The sequence below is a fragment of the Mustela putorius genome, unplaced genomic scaffold (assembly GCF_011764305.1).
Source record: "Mustela putorius furo isolate JIRA1106 unplaced genomic scaffold, ASM1176430v1.1 tig00000585_pilon_pilon_pilon, whole genome shotgun sequence".
Lineage (NCBI taxonomy): Eukaryota > Metazoa > Chordata > Mammalia > Carnivora > Mustelidae > Mustela > Mustela putorius.
The window spans coordinates 579,479-598,075 of NW_025421424.1; the positions used below are offsets into that span (position 1 = coordinate 579,479).

General features: G+C 49.9%; 1 protein-coding gene across 1 annotated transcript; it reads left to right on the forward strand.

The window, feature by feature from the left end:
* Positions 1-304: 304 nt before the first annotated feature.
* ITGA10 (integrin subunit alpha 10) lies at positions 305-16,802 on the forward strand. The gene is given in 31 exon segments (XM_004779649.3): positions 305-1,006; positions 3,190-3,301; positions 3,475-3,518; positions 3,521-3,584; positions 3,769-3,860; positions 4,093-4,207; positions 4,935-5,062; positions 5,239-5,387; positions 5,926-6,076; positions 6,274-6,439; positions 6,571-6,644; positions 6,884-7,028; positions 7,215-7,363; positions 7,584-7,727; positions 7,874-8,077; positions 8,542-8,672; positions 9,261-9,427; positions 9,520-9,662; positions 10,064-10,177; positions 10,377-10,462; positions 10,611-10,752; positions 10,924-11,016; positions 11,174-11,250; positions 11,356-11,445; positions 11,878-11,956; positions 12,101-12,214; positions 12,655-12,735; positions 12,889-13,002; positions 14,323-14,418; positions 14,699-14,812; positions 15,110-16,802. Coding segments are annotated over 30 exon segments (3,420 nt in total). The 5' UTR covers positions 305-1,006; positions 3,190-3,213; the 3' UTR covers positions 15,176-16,802.
* The last annotated feature ends 1,795 nt before the right edge of the window (positions 16,803-18,597 follow it).

Consider the following 18,597-nt stretch of genomic DNA (forward strand, 5'->3'; position numbering starts at 1 on the left):
TAATATCATCACCGAGAGACTTTTTTTGAACACCTACACTATGTAGGGCATAATACTGAAGAGGTAGAGATACAAAGAGCTAAGAAGCTCCATGGTCCCAACTTTAGAAGTTTATAGCCTACTTAAGAATATGGGGTCTAGGGGCACCTGGGTGGCTCATTGGGTTAAGCCTCTGCCTTCAGCTCAGGTCATGATCTCAGGGTCCTGGGATCGAGTCCCACATCGGGCTCTCTGCTCAGCGGGGAACCTGCTTCCTCCTCTCTCTCTGCCTGCCTCTCTGCCTACTTGTGATCTCTCTGTTAAATAAAAAAAAAAAAAAAAGAATATGGGGTCTAATATTAAAGTAACTATACTGGTCCCACAATCCCCACCCCATACCAGTTCATAATTTCTAGTCCCTCCAAAAGCTATAATGCCACAAGGCCTCAGAGTCTGAGTCACAGACAGAACTAAGTGAAGTGAGACTGGCAAGGTTTGGTTTGTGGGCTGGCTGTGTTCACATGTTGGGACTCCCTTGGATGGGAGGGGAAATGATAGCACTGTCGCCAGCTCTATCATTTCCCATATCCCAGGGTGAGATAAATAAGGTTAAGAAGTAAAAAGTCTCTGTCCCCCACGCCAACTGTCTATTCCAAACCTGAGGAAAGCATTAACTGCCCAGCAACAGACAACAAAGGATAGAAAAAAAGGAAGAGAAAGAAACGGCGAAGTCAAGACTTGTGCTCTTTGGATAGTGAGATGATGCCTCCAGGGGGCAGCATCAGAGCAGAGAAATTAGGAAGATCGCTCAGTCCTTTCCTTGGTCTGGGGCTCCCGGGAGTTCCCACCATCACTCCTCCCATTTTATTTTTAGCTGCCAGTGGGAGGGGGCAGGATGGGAGGGAAAGTAAAGAAAACAGAAAAGGAGAGGGACAGAGGCACAGAGGACTTCACGCGGGCAGAGAACAGGCAGGCATGGAACTTGCCCTTATCCCTCACCTGCTCTTGCCAGTGATGTTCCTGACAGGTGAGGAAGGTTAACTTGGACTTGGTTCCTGGTGGGGAAGGAAGGTGTATGGGTGGTTTGGCATTGGGAACTTCAAGGTTAAAATCTTTGGAGTTAGGTGACAAGTTAACACTTGATTATGTATGTGTGTGTGCATGTTTGTGTGTTTGTGTAAGGTTTCATTCTTATGCCTGCACATATGAGTGCTTCGGGAATGAGACTGGCAGATACTTGGGTTAGATTTGTGTCCCATTATCTAAAATCTTTATCCTAAGCTCTGGAGGAGTGAGTGGACCAAAAGGAAGTATGATGTGACCTTCCACGTGGCTAGTCTGATTCCTATTCTCCTCCCAACTTCCTTCTACCCTTGGTGGTCTCTGGAGCCCGAGGCATAACTAACTCTGGTGAAAACTCAGTTTTTATCTAACCAATGAGCTACGGTTGCTAGTCATACAGCCCTGCCAGTTTCCTGGATGCAAAAAGACTCACATAGAAAACACCTTTCTAAAGAGGAATGTGGTTTGAGACAGAGCTTATAGCCATGGGTGGTGGGGGTGGCCTGAGAGCTAGTTGCTTGAAAGGAGAGAGCAGGGCAGGGAAGAACCATGGGAGGGACCAGAGGCTTGGAATTTTTCCTCACCAGTGCCCTATAATCTTTGTTTCCTAAAATACCAGCTTTGATTTCTTTACATTTTTTTTTAAAGATTTTATTTATTTATTTGAAACAGAGATCACAGGCAGAGAGGCAGGCAGAGACAGGGGGAGAAGCAGACTCCTCGCTGAGCAGAGAGCCTGGTGCAGGGCTCGATCCCAGGACCCCAAGATCATGACCTGAACCAGAGGCAGACGCTTAACCCACTGAGCCAGCCAGGCAACCTTCTTTACATTTTTAAAAATTTTATTTTATTTTTGGGACGCCTGGGTGGCTCAGTGGGTTAAAGCCTCTGCCTTTGTCTCAGGTCATGATCTCAGGGTCCTGGGATGGAGCCCTGCATCGGGCTCTCTGCTTCGCAGGGAGCCTGCTTCCTCCCCTCTCTCTCTCTGCCTGCCTCTCTGCCTATTTATGATCTCTCTCTCTGTCAAATAAATAAAATCTTTAAGAAAATTTTTTTTAATTTTATTTTTAAGTAAATTCTGTGCCCAACATGGGGCTTGAATTCATAACCCTGAGGTCAAGGATAGCATGCTGTACTGACTGAGTCAGCCAGGTACCCCATACCAGCTCTGATTTTATTTTATTTTAAGATTTTATTTATTTGACAGAGAGATCACAAGCAGGCAGAGAGGCAGACAGAGAGAGAGGGGGAAGCAGGCTCCCCGCCGAGCAGAGAGCCCGATGCGGGACTCGATCCCAGGACCTTGAGATCATGACCCGAGCTGAAGGCAGCAGCTTAACCCACTGAGTCACCCAGGCGTCCCCCAGCTCTGATTTTAAAGGGATTGGCGTGAGTGGGGATGGGGAGAGAATCAGCCAGGACAAGAGTACAGGATGTCTTTAGGGTGGGCTAAAAGTTAAGGAAGAAAGGCAGGTAAGCAGGGGGCAGTTGGGAGGGTGGATGAGCTCAAAAAGAAGCGGGCTGTGGGAAACTTAGGGGTGATGGGACCCTTGGTAAGGATGGTTGGCAAACCATGTGTGTGGGCAGGAGAGTGGCCCCACCCAGTTAATGACCAGTCAGGTTTTCAGGGCTGGAATCATGCAAGGAACTAGACAATGGAGAAAGAGATCAAGAGTGTGAAAATGACACTGGGAGTCCTGAAGAGACAGAAAGAGGAGAGACCAGCAGTACTCACTAGCCTCCTCTTGTCCTCCCTGAGTTCCCGAGTTTGGGGAGAATCTGGAAGGAACAGTAGTTCTGGGCTGCAGAAAGGCCCTCTCCTTCTTTGACTCTTACAGCTTCTGGGGGAGGATGTGTAGGAGGAATGATGTGGAAAAGAGGAACCTGACCCTTTCAGACAGGTCTGTGAATGAGATTTCAGGGATGGGAATGGAAATACAGCTGTGCATCAGCATGGCAGAGGTTAGACATCTGGACCCAAACACAGGAAGGAGATCATCCTTGCTTGGAGCTCTGAGTATCTGAGTAAGAAACGGGGAGATAGACTAGATCAAAATGTTCCCTCTGTGCTTCCTCTGGTTGTACCTCTCCCAGTATTTATTAGCCTCTCTGACCACATCCTCTTATCCTTATGACCCTGTGCCCCAGGTCTGTGCTCCCCCTTTAATCTGGATGTGCATCGCCCACGCCTATTCCCAGGGCCACCTGAGGCTGAATTCGGATATAGCGTCTTACAACATGTCGGGGGTGGACGTCGATGGTGAGGAGGAAACCAGAGGGCCGTGGGATTGGACTGTGGTAGAGCTCTTAAAGGGAAGGCAAGGCAGATGGGAATCTAAATGACTCTGGTCTTTTGGAATTGGCTTGCGTTTTCCCTTCGGCCTGTCTCAAAGGTCATGTTCACAAAATGCTTATACTCATGTCCTCCTCCAGGATGCTGGTGGGTGCCCCCTGGGATGGGCCTTCAGGTGACAGAAGGGGTGATGTTTATCGCTGCCCTGTAGGAGGTTCCCACAGTGCTCCATGTGCCAAAGGCCACTTGGGTAAGAAGACGCCTCACTCTTCCCCTCCTAACCCCTAACCTGATAGGCTAGTAGCCACCTCATGTTCACCCCCTATCCTACACACTCCCTTGTCTTTGACTTGATCCTGATCTCATCCTCTTTCCAAATCAAGAACCTCATAGGGGACCCATGATCTCATTCTCTTCTATCCCCATTCAACCAGGTGACTATCCGCTGGGAAATTCATCTCATCCTGCTATGAATATGCACCTGGGAATGTCTTTACTAGAGACAGACAATGATGGGGGATTCATGGTGAGCTAAGGGAAAGGTGGTGGGGGGGGATCTCTGAAGGATTTTGGCAGAGAAAAGAGCAGCATGGTAAGGGAATCTGATCCATGTGGAGGGTCAAGGTCAAGAAGTTTAAAACCATGGAAAGCAAGGAGGGGAATCCCCGGGGATAGTTCCAGTGCCTCCTGGTTCCTAGGGGCAGTGCTGAGAGTGTGCTCCCAAGCCCTGGGGGTAATACTCCTCCCCCACCCCCCAGGCTTGTGCCCCTCTCTGGTCCCGTGCTTGTGGCTCCTCTGTCTTCAGTTCTGGGATATGTGCCCGTGTAGATGCTTCATTCCGGCCCCAGGGAAGCCTGGCACCCACCGCACAACGTAAGCAGAAGAAAGGCCTGAGGACTCAGTCCCAGAACCGGGTGCAGGGTGGGAAAAGCCGGGGCGACAGAGTGTGATGCTGGACAGGGGGCCTGCGTAGCTTTCCTCATTGTTTCCTAAGGTTCCATGTTTCCTAACAGATTAGAATTCAGACTCTTTGCCAGGGCATCAAGACTCCAAGAACAGATCTAACCAACTTCAAAAACTCAACTCTCACCATATCCTTGCATGCACTGCGCCTTGGCCATGGCATTTCCCTCCCCATTCTCCCCTTGTTATCTATTTTATACCTCCCGTCCTTTTGTTTAAAGTGTTCTCCATGCAAATGCCTTTTCTTATATTCTCTTCTCCTCCAACGTCTTCTGTTGCCACCTCCTTTGACTCCCTACCATCAGAACTGACTCTCTGTTGTCCTACAGCATTGGTGGTGCCCTGTTTTTACCTAGCCCTTAATTCCTCCTACTCCTCCTTTCTTCTCCTTCTTCTTCCTCTTCTTCTCCCTCTTCTACTTCTTCTCTTTCTTCTTCTTGTAAATTGTATGCATGCCTGTCTCCTCTTTTACTCATTTCTACATTGACCCAGGGCCTAGCACACTACCTTCCTTGCATGCTCAGAAGTGCCTAAAACGTGTTTGAATGGAATGTACACTCCTGTGACCTCTTCCCTTGTTGTCCCCATGCCCAATATCCTTCTACTCTGGTCCTCATCAGCAACCTCCTCCTCCTAGGCTGTCCCACCTACATGGATGTTGTCATCGTCTTGGATGGCTCCAACAGCATCTACCCCTGGTCTGAAGTTCAAACTTTCCTGCGAAGACTGGTAGGGAGACTGTTTATTGACCCAGAGCAGATACAGGTAAGAGACAGCAATATGGATGGCCTTGTAGTGGGAGAGATGGCAGGGATGGGGGAGGAGTGGAGGTGAATGTAGGCAGTGTCTTTGGGAGTATCCAAACGCCCCTCTCCCTGCCCTCACATACTGTCTTCTCCCTCAGCATATGCATTCTATGTGAGGGCACACATTGTTTTCAGGTGGGACTTGTACAGTATGGGGAGAGCCCTGTGCATGAGTGGTCCCTGGGAGATTTCCGAACCAAGGAAGAAGTGGTGAGGGCAGCGAGGAACCTGAGTCGACGAGAGGGACGAGAAACAAAGACTGCCCAAGCAATCCTGGTGGCCTGGTGAGGGACTGGGAAGGGGAGCCTGGGAGGCCAGAGTGAGGAGGGCCTGGAAGGGTTAGGGGAGGGTCTGGAGTACAGCACATCTCATCACATTCTTCAAAGTGTCTATGTTTGTGTCTTTCCATGTTTCTCATTTATTTATCACTGTAGCCGGAACTCTCCCTATCCCTGCACTCTCACTTTGACCTTGGCCTTTGGGTTCTCCACCACTCATGTCCTAGCCCGCTTGCCAAACATGATTCATACTCTCTGAGTGTGTCCTCTCTCCAATGGAATTGTTGCTGAATGAACCTTCGAGTAAATGGATTTTGTACTTATTTGCGTGGAGAATATGCCACTCTATATGTTCTATGTCACTCAAACGTTTTAGTTTTTACTCTATGCCAGTCCCCGTGCCAGACACTGTCAGGGAGATGGACTAAAAGGCAAGATGCTGGACTTCAGTGAACTGCTGACAGTGTGTGTGTGTGTGTGTGTGTGTGTGTGTGTGTGTTTGCATACACGTGATCACACCTCACTACTTTCTCTCTCTTCTCAGCACAGAAGGATTCAGTCCATCCCGTGGGGGCCGACCAGAGGCTGCCCGGCTGCTGGTGGTTGTCACCGATGGAGAATCGCATGATGGGGAGGAGCTTCCTACAGCACTGAAGGCCTGTGAGGCTAGAAGAGTGACCCGCTATGGGATCGCGGTGAGAATGTCCTCTGGACCTGGTGGGATGGAGGGGTGTGGTGACACTGAGGACTGGGAACTTGAAGAAGATGGGCAGTAAGCACTTCCCAAAGATCAGCCATCTTTCCCTTCCTTCACTTTGACTGCGTTCTGGGGCCAGCTCTGACATCTCCCTCCGCATAGCTAACTAACCCCACCTGGATCTCCTGTCCCCAGGTCCTTGGCCACTACCTCCGGAGGCAGCGAGACCCCACCTCTTTCCTGCGGGAAATCAGGACGATCGCCAGTGACCCAGATGAGAGATTCTTCTTCAATGTCACCGATGAAGCTGCACTGACTGACATTGTAGATGCACTGGGAGACCGGATTTTTGGCCTTGAGGGTAATGACTACCCTGGAGAAATGAGGGACAGGGAGGGGGCAGGCTGGGTGTAGGTGGGGTTCTGTGGTGAGTTCAGTAAGTCAGAGGAGATGTCTTCCCTGATACTGCCTTGATGTTTTCTCATGCTCAAGGGTCCCATGGAGAAAATGAAAGCTCTTTTGGCCTGGAAATGTCTCAGATTGGTTTCTCTACTCATCGGCTGAAGGTTGGACAGACTCTAACCCTGCTGTGGCACCTCTCAACATGTGACTCCTCCCAACCTGAGACGCAGGCAACTTCAGCCCAGGGCTCTTCTAGATTTCTCCTTTAACCAGTGTCCATGCTGACCCTTCTGTGCCTTTCCAACAGATCCCAGCATACTCTTAGTGACTTCTCACTCCTGGGGTTTTTACTCCTCATTTCCTGTTGTCTTTTCAAATGTCTCCATCTGTTTCTGCCCAACAGGATGGGATTCTCTTTGGAATGGTGGGGGCCTATGACTGGGGGGGCTCTGTGTTATGGCTTGAAGATGGTCACCGCCTTTTCCCCCCACGGACAGCCCTGGAAGATGAGTTCCCTCCTGCTTTGCAAAACCAAGCAGCCTACTTGGGTGAGTAGCGGAGGGTTGCAGGTGATGAGGGGGTGAGGAGGAAATGTTTTGCCAGTGGGGGGTACGAGAGCAGTGTCTCACTGATCTGCTAATTTCCTTGGGACCTCCTCCTGTGCCTTTAGGGAACCCTCCTACTCTGACCCCATCTTTTTACTCTTTCACCCCTGATTCCCTGCCCACTTCTAGGTTACTCTGTTTCCTCCATGCTTTTGCGGGGTGGACGCCGCCTCTTTCTCTCAGGGGCTCCTCGGTTTAGACATAGAGGAAAGGTCATCGCCTTCCAGCTTAAGAAAGATGGGGCTGTGAGGGTTGCCCAGAGCCTCCAGGGGGAGCAGGTAGGGCATCCAAGGGAGGGTGGGACCCTTGGATCCTGAGGGACCTTCAGGCTGTGGGGGAGGAAAGGGAAGGGCTAAGAGCCTGAAAAGTCTGTTGAATTCTGGTTGGCAGAGGCTGTCAGGGGTGTGAGGATGAGAAGGGCAGGTTGGCAGATACCTCTCAATTGTCCACAATCACCTTGTCTTTTCTCTGGGGTCACCACTCCCCACCGCTCCCCAGATTGGCTCCTACTTTGGCAGTGAGCTCTGCCCATTGGATACGGATGGGGATGGAACAACCGATGTCTTACTTGTGGGTGCCCCCATGTTCCTGGGACCCCAGAACAAGGAAACAGGACGTGTTTATGTGTATCTGGTGGGTCAGGTGAGACTTGCTGGGTCCCCCTTGAACTTGTCTGCAGAGGGGGGCGTGAAGGGGAGAAGGGAGGGAAGTTTCTTCCATTCACAGGCTGGCTGAGAGGCTGGGACTACCAGGCCCGGTCAGCATCTTCTGTCTTCTCCCTCCACCAGCAGTCCTTGCTGACATTCCAGGGAATGCTTCAGCCAGAACCCCCCCAGGATGCTCGGTTTGGCTTTGCCATGGGTGCCCTTCCTGATCTGAACCAAGATGGTTTTGCTGATGTGGCTGTGGGGGCGCCCCTGGAGGATGGGCATCGTGGAGCACTGTACCTGTATCATGGCACCCAGAGTGGGCTTAGGCCCCGGCCCGCCCAGGTCAGGAGTGTCTGGATAAAGCAGGGAAGTGGGTGGAAGGAAGGAGTAGGGGGTGTGCTCCTCGTTCATTGATGTCTCCCTGACCTTGCAACCCAAAATGGACAAGTATTTTTTTTTTTTATCAGTAGTCGGGTAGGATACAGTTTGCTGTACTAGAGAGTCCTGGACACAGGCTCGTTTCTCTTATTCCTTCTTATTCTCTCTTTCTCTCCTTTTAAGATTTTATTTATTTGAGGGGGAGAGGCAGAGGAAGAAGCAGACTCTCCACTAAGAAGGGAGCCCAATGCAGGGCTCTATGCCAGGACTTTGGGGCCATGACTGGAGCCAACGCCAGATGCTTAACCAACTGAGCCACCCAGGCATCCCCCACTTCTTATTTTCTTATTCCTTATTGTGTGCCAGGTGTGTGGCCTGGGTCCCCAGGCGTGAGTGTCCCTGCTCAGTTTCTCCTTTCTTCCTCTCAGAGGATTGCTGCCATCTCCATGCCACAGGCCCTCAGCTACTTTGGCCGGAGTGTGGACGGCCGGCTAGATCTGGATGGAGATGACCTGGTAGATGTGGCTGTGGGGGCGCAGGGGGCAGCTGTCCTGCTCAGGTGAGCTGTCCCAGCTCAGGACTATAAGCTGTGAAAAGCAAGGGCTTGGGAGTCACAGACTGAGATTTGGATTTCTTTCCTTTCCTTTTTTTTTTTTTTTTTTTAAGATTTCCTTTATTTGCCAGAGAGAGTGAGCAAGGGAGAGCACAAGCTGGGGGAGGGGCAAAGGGAGAGGGAGGAGCAGGCTCCCTGCTGGGATGATGACCTGATCTGAAAGTAGACACTTAACCCACCCCACAGAACCACCCAGGCACCCTAGATTTGGATTTCTTGACCAATTTGCTCTGTTCCTCCATTTCCTAGTTCTGAAAATGGGAACAATCACAGTGCCTACCTCATAGGCTTGTTCTGAGGATTCAGTGCCCCAGTGGGGTAAAGATCTTGATGTGGTGCTTAGCATACAGCTAAGCATGCAAGCATTTCTTCAACGTCAGCTATTCTCTTTCTGCCCGAAGGTTCTGGGGAGGGTGACACGTGTACATCCAGCCCCTCGTTCTTATCCTTGACCTTTGGGAGACCAATACAGGGGACTGCCTTTTTCAAAGGGCTTTCCTCTTGGCTAGCCTTTCTTCCCCACCCTGCTCCCAGCTCCCGGCCCATCGTCCACCTGGCCCCCTCCCTGGAGGTGACCCCACCAGCCATCAGTGTGGTTCAGAGGGACTGCAGCCGGCGAGGCCAGGAGGCAGCCTGCCTATCTGCAGCCCTTTGTTTCCAAGTGACCTCGCGCACTCCCGGCCGCTGGGATCGCCGATTCTGTGAGTGACCTGAGCATCCTAAGCACCTCTCAACCCAGCCTGCCTCGGTCCCTGGACCCCTCTTTACCCTCGCTCCTACCTGTCCCATCCAGATCTGCGCTTTACAGCATCCCTGGATGAGTGGACGGCGGGGGCACGTGCCGTGTTTGACGGCTCTGGCCAGAGGCTGTCCCCGCGGCGGCTCCGGCTCAGTGTGGGAAATGTCACTTGTGAGCAGCTGCGCTTCCACGTGCTGGTGAGGAGCGGGTAATGCTCTGTTAGCCACAGGGCCTGGGAGCCAGGGGAAGGCTGACTGGAGGAGGAATTCCTGCCGGACGGGCCCAAAAGCCAAGGCCGAGGCAGGAAAGCGAGGAAGGTCAGCCTGATCTGGGTTTGAAGCCTAGCTCCGCCATCTACTGCCTGTGAATGAACTCTGGCAAGTCACACAGCCTGCACACCTCAGCTTCCTGGCCTCAGAGGAGGAGATACTAATAATAACTACATCAAGGGAGTTGTGTTAGAATCTGGTGTAATGGGATTGATACCTTAGGACAGTACCCAGCATACAGAAGGTGCTCAGTCATCGCATTGTACCAGGGGCCAGGGCTGTACACCTAAACCTGGCTCCCCATGATCCTCTACTCTGGTTTTCCTCAGGATACCTCTGATTACCTCCGGCCACTGGCCTTGACTGTGACCTTTGCATTGGACAACACCACGAAGCCGGGGCCTGTGCTAGATGAGGGCTCACCCACCTCCATAAGAAAGCTGGTCAGTGGTGCCAAGCCCCGCCCAGCCCCTGGGTCCCAACACTGCCCCTCTCAGTGAATTCTAGAGACATGGAGGGTGGACACCTGATAGCACGGCAAAATTTGACCTGAGCCTCCGCTCTTCTCTTTTCACTTTGCTCCAATTCCATTCCTTTCTACTTACCTTCCTCTCAGTCCTCACCCCCTTCTTTCCCCTTTAGGTCCCCTTCTCGAAGGACTGTGGCCCTGACAATGAATGTGTCACAGACCTGGTGCTTCGGGCTAATATGGACATCAAAGGCTCCAGGTGAGACAGACATGAGCTAGCCCAACCAAGGTGACCTGAGACAGACCGGAAGGAACTTGAAGGGAGCAAGAGGGTTGTTTCTTGCCCAGGAAAGCAGAAGTGATGCTTTTCACAGCTTTTTCAACTCCTGGGCTCTCCCTTATCCTAGGAAGGACCCATTCGTGGTTCGAGGGGGTCGGCAGAAAGTGTTGGTGTCAGCAACCCTGGAGAACAGGAAGGAAAATGCCTACAACACTAGCCTGAGTCTCAGCTTCTCTAGAAACCTCCACCTGGCCAGTTTCATGCCTCAGGTGCCTGGGGCAGAGGAGGTTTGGGAGGAGTCAGGGCTGGAGGAGAAAGGAGATTGGGGTATTGACCTGGGCTGTGAAGGGCTCCAGAGAAAGGCTCAGTGTTTGAAGGCTGCCAGCAGGAGAGCCCCTGCAGCCTCAGCTCTGGCCCCACCCCCTCTCCTCTGCTCTCAGAGGGACAGCCCAGTGAAGGTGGAATGCACCACCCCTTCTCCCCATATCCGGCTCTGCAGTGTGGGGCACCCTGTCTTTCGGACTGGAGCCAAGGTGAGTGGGGACCCAGAACCTGAAAGAGAGAGCAGCTCTGAGACAGCAGGGGCTGGAATCTGCAGGGCCTGGGAATTTAGGGAAGGGCTACACAAGAGCTGCTGGTGCCCTGCTGGCCTCATGAAGAGGAAGAGACCATGACCCCATATGACCCCAGGTGACCTTCCTGCTGGAGTTTGAGTTTAGCTGCTCTTCCCTCCTGAGCCAGGTGCTTGTGAAGCTGACTGCCACCAGGTGAGAACAAAGGGAACTTCCTCCCAGGCCTCTCCTATTGGGGCTTGTGGGGGGAAAGGGTATATGAGGGGGCTAGGACGTGAGCCTCTCCCTCTAACCCTACAGCAATAGCCTGGAGAGAAATGGGACCCTTCAAGATAACATAGCCCGGACCTCAGCCCACGTTCAATATGAACCCCACCTTCTATTCTCCAGGTATGGCTCATCTCCCTGCTAGCACTCCTTTCTGACCCCAGACTCATACTCTAAGTTTCCTTCCTTTCCTTCCATGTGTTTTGGTGTTTCCCCCAAACCCTTGGGGCTGCTCCATCTTTTTGCCCTCAATCCCACTCCAGTTGAAACTTTTAAGCAACTTACTTTCCTAGGTATAGTTATACCTATACATCCTAGGTTTAGGGCTTTGCTCTAGGCCCTGGGGATTGCAGGTGGGGTGAGGGATATGGGATGTGGCCATCAAGTTTGTGCCAAGTCCATGTCATGTCCCATTTCTATCTTCTTTATGTACCACCATCTCTTTATCCATGTGCTGGCTCTGCCTTCCCTGAATCCCTGTCTGTGGGCTGATCATGTGCCCCTGTGTCTGTGTCATGGCTGTGACCGTGTTCTTCTGACTTGGTGTCCACGCAGTGAGTCCACTCTGCACCGCTATGAGGTTCACCCATACGGGACCCTCCCCGTGGGTCCCGAATTCAAAACCACTCTTAGGGTGAGAAGCTGGAGGGACCTTGGCATGAGCAGGGGGAGGGGGAGGAGTCTCTTTTCATTTTCCAGTGGCACCTAGGGGAAAGGGGAACAGATGCAGAAGGAGCTTCTGTCTCCCGCTTCTTCCCATTTCCAACCCTCCTCATAGGTTCAGAACCTTGGCTGCTATGTGGTCAGTGGCCTGGTCATCTCAGCCCTCCTTCCAGCTGTAGCCCATGGGGGCAATTACTTCCTGTCATTGTCTCAAGTCATCACAAACAATGTAAGTCTGGGCTAAGGGTGTATGGAGCCCTACCACCTCAATCTGGTCAATTTCCCTCTATCTGCTGGGTCACTGCTCTCAGGACTCCTCAACCCTGGGAGAACTTTCTTGAACACATGTGGCATAGGTGGGGAGTATACGTGGGGAGTGTGCTCCTGCTCAGCCAGAGTGGCTGGCCTCTCACCATCAAGAGGGTCACTCAGGGAGCACCTGGGTGGCTCAGTCGTTAAGCATCTGCCTTCAGCTTGGGTCATGATCCTGGGATCCTGGGATGGAGCCCCATGTGCAGCTCCCTGCTCAGCAGGAAACTTGCTCCTCCCTCTCCCACTCCCCCTGCTTGTGTTCCCTCTCTCGCTGTCTCTCTCTGTCAAATAAATAAATAAAGTCTTTAAAAAAGAAAAAAAAAAAAAGAGGGTCACTCCAATTGCATCTCCCTGTAGGCAAGCTGCACGGTACAGAACCTGACCAAGCCCCCAAGGCCCCCTGTGCACCCAGAGGAGTTTCAGCACACAAGCAGACTGGTATGAGTCACAAGAAGGTGAAGAAGATGTCCAGAGTGGGAATGCAGCGGGGAGTGGTAGACTTCAGAGACTTGAGACAGGGGATAGAACTCGGAGTGGGGAGTAGGTGATTTTTCAACTCCAAGATCTTTATCTGGCTCTCTCTTCCGGCAGAATGGGACGAACACTCACTGTCAAGTCGTGAAGTGCCATCTTGGGCGACTGGCAAAGGGGACTGAGGTCTCTGTTGGACTACTGAGGCTGGTTCACAATGAATTTTTCCGGAGGGTAAATCTTTTCTTCCATTCTTCTCTTCCGCTCCTACCTGGAACTTCAGCCTAGTCTTTGGAAAAGACTCATGTTCAAGTTTCACCTTTATCTCTCATGAGCTGTTGGACCTTGAGCAAGTTATTTAATCTCTCTCTGATTCTTTCTCTCCATCTCTAAAGTGGGGAAGATAATACCTACTTCATGGGGTCGTAAAGAATAAATGAATAATGAGATGGATTCATTAAAACTAGTTTTTGTCCCTATATTTTCCTCTGTTTATCATCCCTTGGTGTTATATCAATAACCAACATTTATAGGATACCAAAATTTAGCCAATTAATTAATTATTTTTTTGTTTATAAATTTTTAAAATAAAAAATATTTTGTTATTAGTAATCTAGCCTACTATGTAAAAGGACCTGTATTAGGCAGACACTGAGGAGAATATCCCCAACACTTAGCACCATGCCTAACTCATTATAATGGCCCAATACATGTCTCTTAAATGAATGAACGGATAGTTGATATTATGTGCATGATAAGTATTGGAGGGTACTGGGAGGCAAGATTGTAGAGCTGAAATGGATCTAGGTTATGAAAGTTCTCCAAAGCTAGGGAGATGAAATTCAACTCAATGTGATAGGCAGTCAGGAGTCAGTGTGAGTTTCTGAGTAGGGAAATGACATCTTAATTATAACAGCTATTAATTATAACAGCCATAACAGCTGTGAGGGGTGATTTACTGTGAATAGCACAAGATCCCTGGGATGTAGGCATATTTTATGGGAAAGTTAAGTCTGAGACACCATCCTTCTCCAAGTCTGGTTCTCTATCACTCTTTGGTATCCTTTTTTCATTCATTCATTTATTTTTTCAATAAAGCTTTATTGAGAAACCAGTGTGTACTTGAGAGTGTGTTAGGCACTAGGCACTAGAGACACAGATGTTTATGAGACAGAGCTCTTGACCTCAAGGATCTTCTAATCTGGTGGTGAATGACAGAGACGTAAACAGAATATTATGACCTAATCCAGGGTGATGGAGGTTAGAAGGAAACACTTCCTAATTCCCAGAGGGGATGACCTCTAAACTTCAACCTGAAGAAAGGGCAGGGGTTAGCCAAAGAAAGGGGAGCTAAATAATACTGGGTAGGGCAAACACATATATGAAGGGCCAGGGGCTCATCCCTCTATTACCCTTCCTCTCTTTCTCCATTGATCTCCAGCCTTTTCTTCTCGTCTAAAAGATGCTGGAAGTGATGCCTACCAGCCTCATCTTTGCTATTGGGGTTCTAAGACCATACCACCTATGATGGCTCATTTTCAATGTCTTCCACAGGCCAAATTCAAGTCTCTGACAGTGGTCAGCACCTTTGAGCTGGGAGCTAAGGAGGGCAGTGTCCTACAGCTGACTGAAGCCTCTCGTTGGAGTGAGGTGGGACAGAATCCTGAGTTTGAGAGCCACGGAAAGAGTGAGGGTGGGAATGCGGCAAGGGCACCTGGGGGCTTTTTAAGAACAGAGATATCCTCATAAGGCAGCAGCTGGGGAGTCAGAAGGGAAAAATCAGGACACTGGGGTCCCACTCCCTTTATTCCTGCCTCAGTTGCTTTCTTTTTATTCTTCTATTTCGAGGCTTCTATTTCACCCTCGTATGTGAGGTGAGGCTAGCTGGGAGAAAGGATACCAGTACCAAACAGCTCTCCTCCCTATACAGAGCCTGCTGGAGGTGATTCAGATGCGCCCTGTCCTCATCTCCCTGTGGATCCTCATTGGCAGTGTCCTGGGAGGGCTGTTCCTGCTTGCTCTCCTGGTCTTCTGTCTTTGGAAGGTAAGCACAGCTTTGGTGGTAAGTATGGGACATGACGTCTGTGATTTGAGGGCTCCTGGAATATGGCAGGGAGAACTGGATTTGTGCTGGCCAGCTAAGTAGGCTATGGGTGTTCTGCCCGGATCTCTTCCACTATACTCTACAAATGTTGGCTGAATGAAACGAAGCCAAATAAAATAAACTAGAATCTCATTTTTGGGAGCAGAATAAAAGTAAAGATTTCAGATATGTCTGAGGGCCCTTGGCAAGGTCCTCAAGCAGGGCATTACGTGATGACTCTTCTCTCTTCCTCTACAGCTTGGCTTCTTTGCCCGAAAGAAAATCCCAGAGGAAGAAAAAAGAGAAGAGAAGTTAGAGCAATGAATGTAGAATAAAGCCCTAGAAAGTCCTCTTGGCAGCTTCTCCAAAAGACTTGAGTGAGAGCCGAGGTTTGGGGGCTCAGCTGGACAAGAAGAGCCTCTAGACTGTCTCCCCAGACCTGCAGCCTGACTTGACTTTTGAGTCATGAGGATGCTGCTGGCAAGAGATGAGGCCTTACCTCAGAAGACAAGGGCTGGCGCCCAAAGCAGAAACACTCTCCCCCTGTGCTTCCCTTCTCATGATCCCACTGCCACAGTCAACCCTGGGGCCTTGGTTGGGTGCCCCTTTTTCCTTATCCCCAGGAATCAGGTTTTTTGCCCAGGTTCCCTGGTATCTTTTAGATTCCCCCTACAATCCTCCCTCAAATTTGGAAAGGGTGAGGGCAGATCCTCCTCCATTCCCTGCCTCTCACCTTCCTGTCTGCTCCCCACTCCACAGAAGGGAGCTGAGTTGGCTTCAAAAAGTAAAGTCAACATCTGCTGCTTTCCTGTGGAGTCTGGTGATTCAGAGAGCCGGATGGGGAGAGTCAACAGGAAAAAAGGAGGGAGGAGGAAAAGCCACAAGAGACATTCTGTACAATTCCAAGGAACAGAGAAGTCTTTAGACGGGCAACTGCCATCCCCCTGAAACCTGAGACTTCATGGTGCCCTGGCCCGCCCTCAGGTGCCTGTGAAACCGAGCTGCCCCAGGCCTTCGGGGCACGGGTTTCCCAACTCGTGGCCTTCCCTGGGAGCAAAGCCAGGGCAGGGCGCCTGATTCTCCGGAGCCACCGGCCCCCAGGTGGCTAGAGCTGGAATAGCAGAGAAGAGTCTCGTTGCTTTGGTCATGGCCAGGGGAGAGAGTTGGATACCCTCGGGGGTGTTTTCTTCTCTCTCGGGTCTCACACACTCACGAGCCCTTCTTAGGGTCACATTCTAGAAACCACACAGAAGGGAGACGATTTCCTCTTGATGGTGGGAAACCCTTTCACCGGCTTTGGGAAGCAGCAGCTCCATGGGGTTCTAAACACCCCATAAACCTTAGTCAGGTCTGCATTGATGAAGAAGCCAAAGTGGGTGACAGGAGGTCTCTGGGGAGCAAGCCCTTATATGCTTATTATTGGTTGTGTGGCCCAAATAGCTCCTAGGAAAATGTTTTTGGGGCCACTGAAGTCATTCCTGGTAGCGCTTCTCTGGTGGAATCAGTTTGCCAGCCCTTGCCTGATATTTACTGGAAAATTCCAATTTCCATCTCTGGGTCACCTGGTGAGGTGGTCCTGACCAGTAGTAGAGCGAATTAGATTCTCCACCAATAACGTATAATTAATAATAACGTATAATTAGATTCTCCACTGAATAACGTATATTTCTTTGTCATCAAGACTTTGGATACCAAAGTCTGTTATTGCTCTCCAAGCTGTGGCTCTGATGGCCATTTGAAGAATCTGTACCTGTTTTGTGCTGAGAGGAGAGGAGACCTGACCGGGCAGTTGACCAGCAGTCACATTGTTCTTCAGGGCTATTCTTGTGGTCTGGGCACAATGTTTATCTTGGCACGTCTCTGGTCTTCTGCATAGGACATTGTCTCTGTTTCCTAGCAGGGTGGACAGCGTATCAGATGGTCAGAACAAATAAAGTTCAGTGTCAAATTATGTCTGGCTCTTTTTCAGTTCCCTAGGATATGGACTGCTCAGGAATGGTGAGAGAAATATTCTTGGACTGCCCAAGACCTTATACAGTTGAGTTCCTGGAAGGCAAAGTTATAAGATATTCGGAATGTTTTCTGTGATTCTCTCCCCAGAGATGTCTTCTAGCCTCCTGCAATCCTCACCTAGTTAAGTGACTACAGACTATAAATTGTGTAGGTCTGGTAAGCACATAGGCCTAGACTGAAACCCCAGGTCTGCCATTTATTAGCTGTGTGGTATTGGGCGAGTCATAACTACCCTGAGGCTCACATAGCAGTAAGAGGTACAGTGGTTAAGAATGAAGACAGAGGAGCACCTGGGTGGCTCAGTGGGTTAAAGCCTTTGCCTTCAGCTCAGGTCATGATCTCAGGGTCTTGGGATTGAGGGTCCTGGGATCGAGCCAGCCCACATTGGGCTCTCTCTTCAGCAGGGAGCCTTCTTCCTGCCTGCCTCTCTGCCTACTTGTGATCTCTCTCTCTGTCAAATAAATAAATAAATAAAATATTTTTTTTAAAAATGAAGACAAACTTGGGTTTAAATCTCAGCTATACCACTTTTTGACCTTGGACGGATTTAATTTGTTTAAGTCTTGGCTTTCTTATCTTTAAACTTACTAAGGTTGTGAGGACCAAATGAGATAATTCAAGTAAAGTGAACATATACTGGGTACTCAATAAAGGTTAACTGTTGTTATAAAAATATTTTGTTATAAAATAATCAGCCTTCCCTGTGTATGTTCCTAATCTGGTGACCCACCTCCCCTTCACATAGGTCCTGAAGATTTGTTTCTCCTGTGTGTTATTGTTTCCTGATGCTAAATCTTCTCCCATGCTTCATCCCCTTTGACATAGGCTCTCATGCCCACTAAGACCATTAGAAGGTTCTAGTGGTAGAAATCAAGTCTATTTGATTTTTTTTAGACATCCAGTGTTCTAGTACCTTCGAGGGACATGTGCACATAAGCAACGGCCTTAGAAATAAGACCACGTCTCTCTCTCTCTCTCTGTTGCTTAACTCCAAAAATGGTGGCTGGTCCGTCCAATAGGCAGAGACAACCATTTTGTGGCAAGCTGGTGAGTTATTTGTGGCAGGAGGAGTCCATGGTGACCCTCAGTGCACTTCACATAAGCTATTGCTTATCAGCCTTTGGGGAGCATACATTTCTGATGTGGTAATGTGGACAGATCTCCCCCCTCTTTAACCCCAGTCAGCATCCAAAAGGTAGATGGATTTCTTCGAGAACTGGTTCATCTAATTCTTTATCGATGTGATTAAAAGAGCATTTTAAATATTTTCCCCATCTAGAGGTCCCTCTCTTCTCTAGCCTTGAGCTCCAGAATGGGACTTTTTCTAACCTACCCTATTCTTCAGTAAGCTTGTTACCTCTTCCTTTGAGGCAGTGCTGTTTTGAGAAGCCACCATGGAAAGAACAGGCTCTCCTCAGACACAGGAGTATTCCTTCCTTTCTTCTCTGTTGCTTCTTCATCCCCTCCTTCATTTTTCATTCATTCACTTATCAGCCATTAAGCGCCTACCATGTGCCTGGCGATGAGAACAATACAAAACACCACTCCTACCACCAAAGAGCCCAGTCTTGTAGGAAAAAAAAACATGGAAACAAATAATGGCAGAGGTGGTTGCTATGCAACATGGCAGTAAGGAATAGAAGTGTGTCCTGCACAAGAGGCATGCTTTTTTGAGCAGGGGTGGCAGAGTTGTAAGGAAAATCTTTACAGAAAAGAAAGTGGCTTGGGAGGCC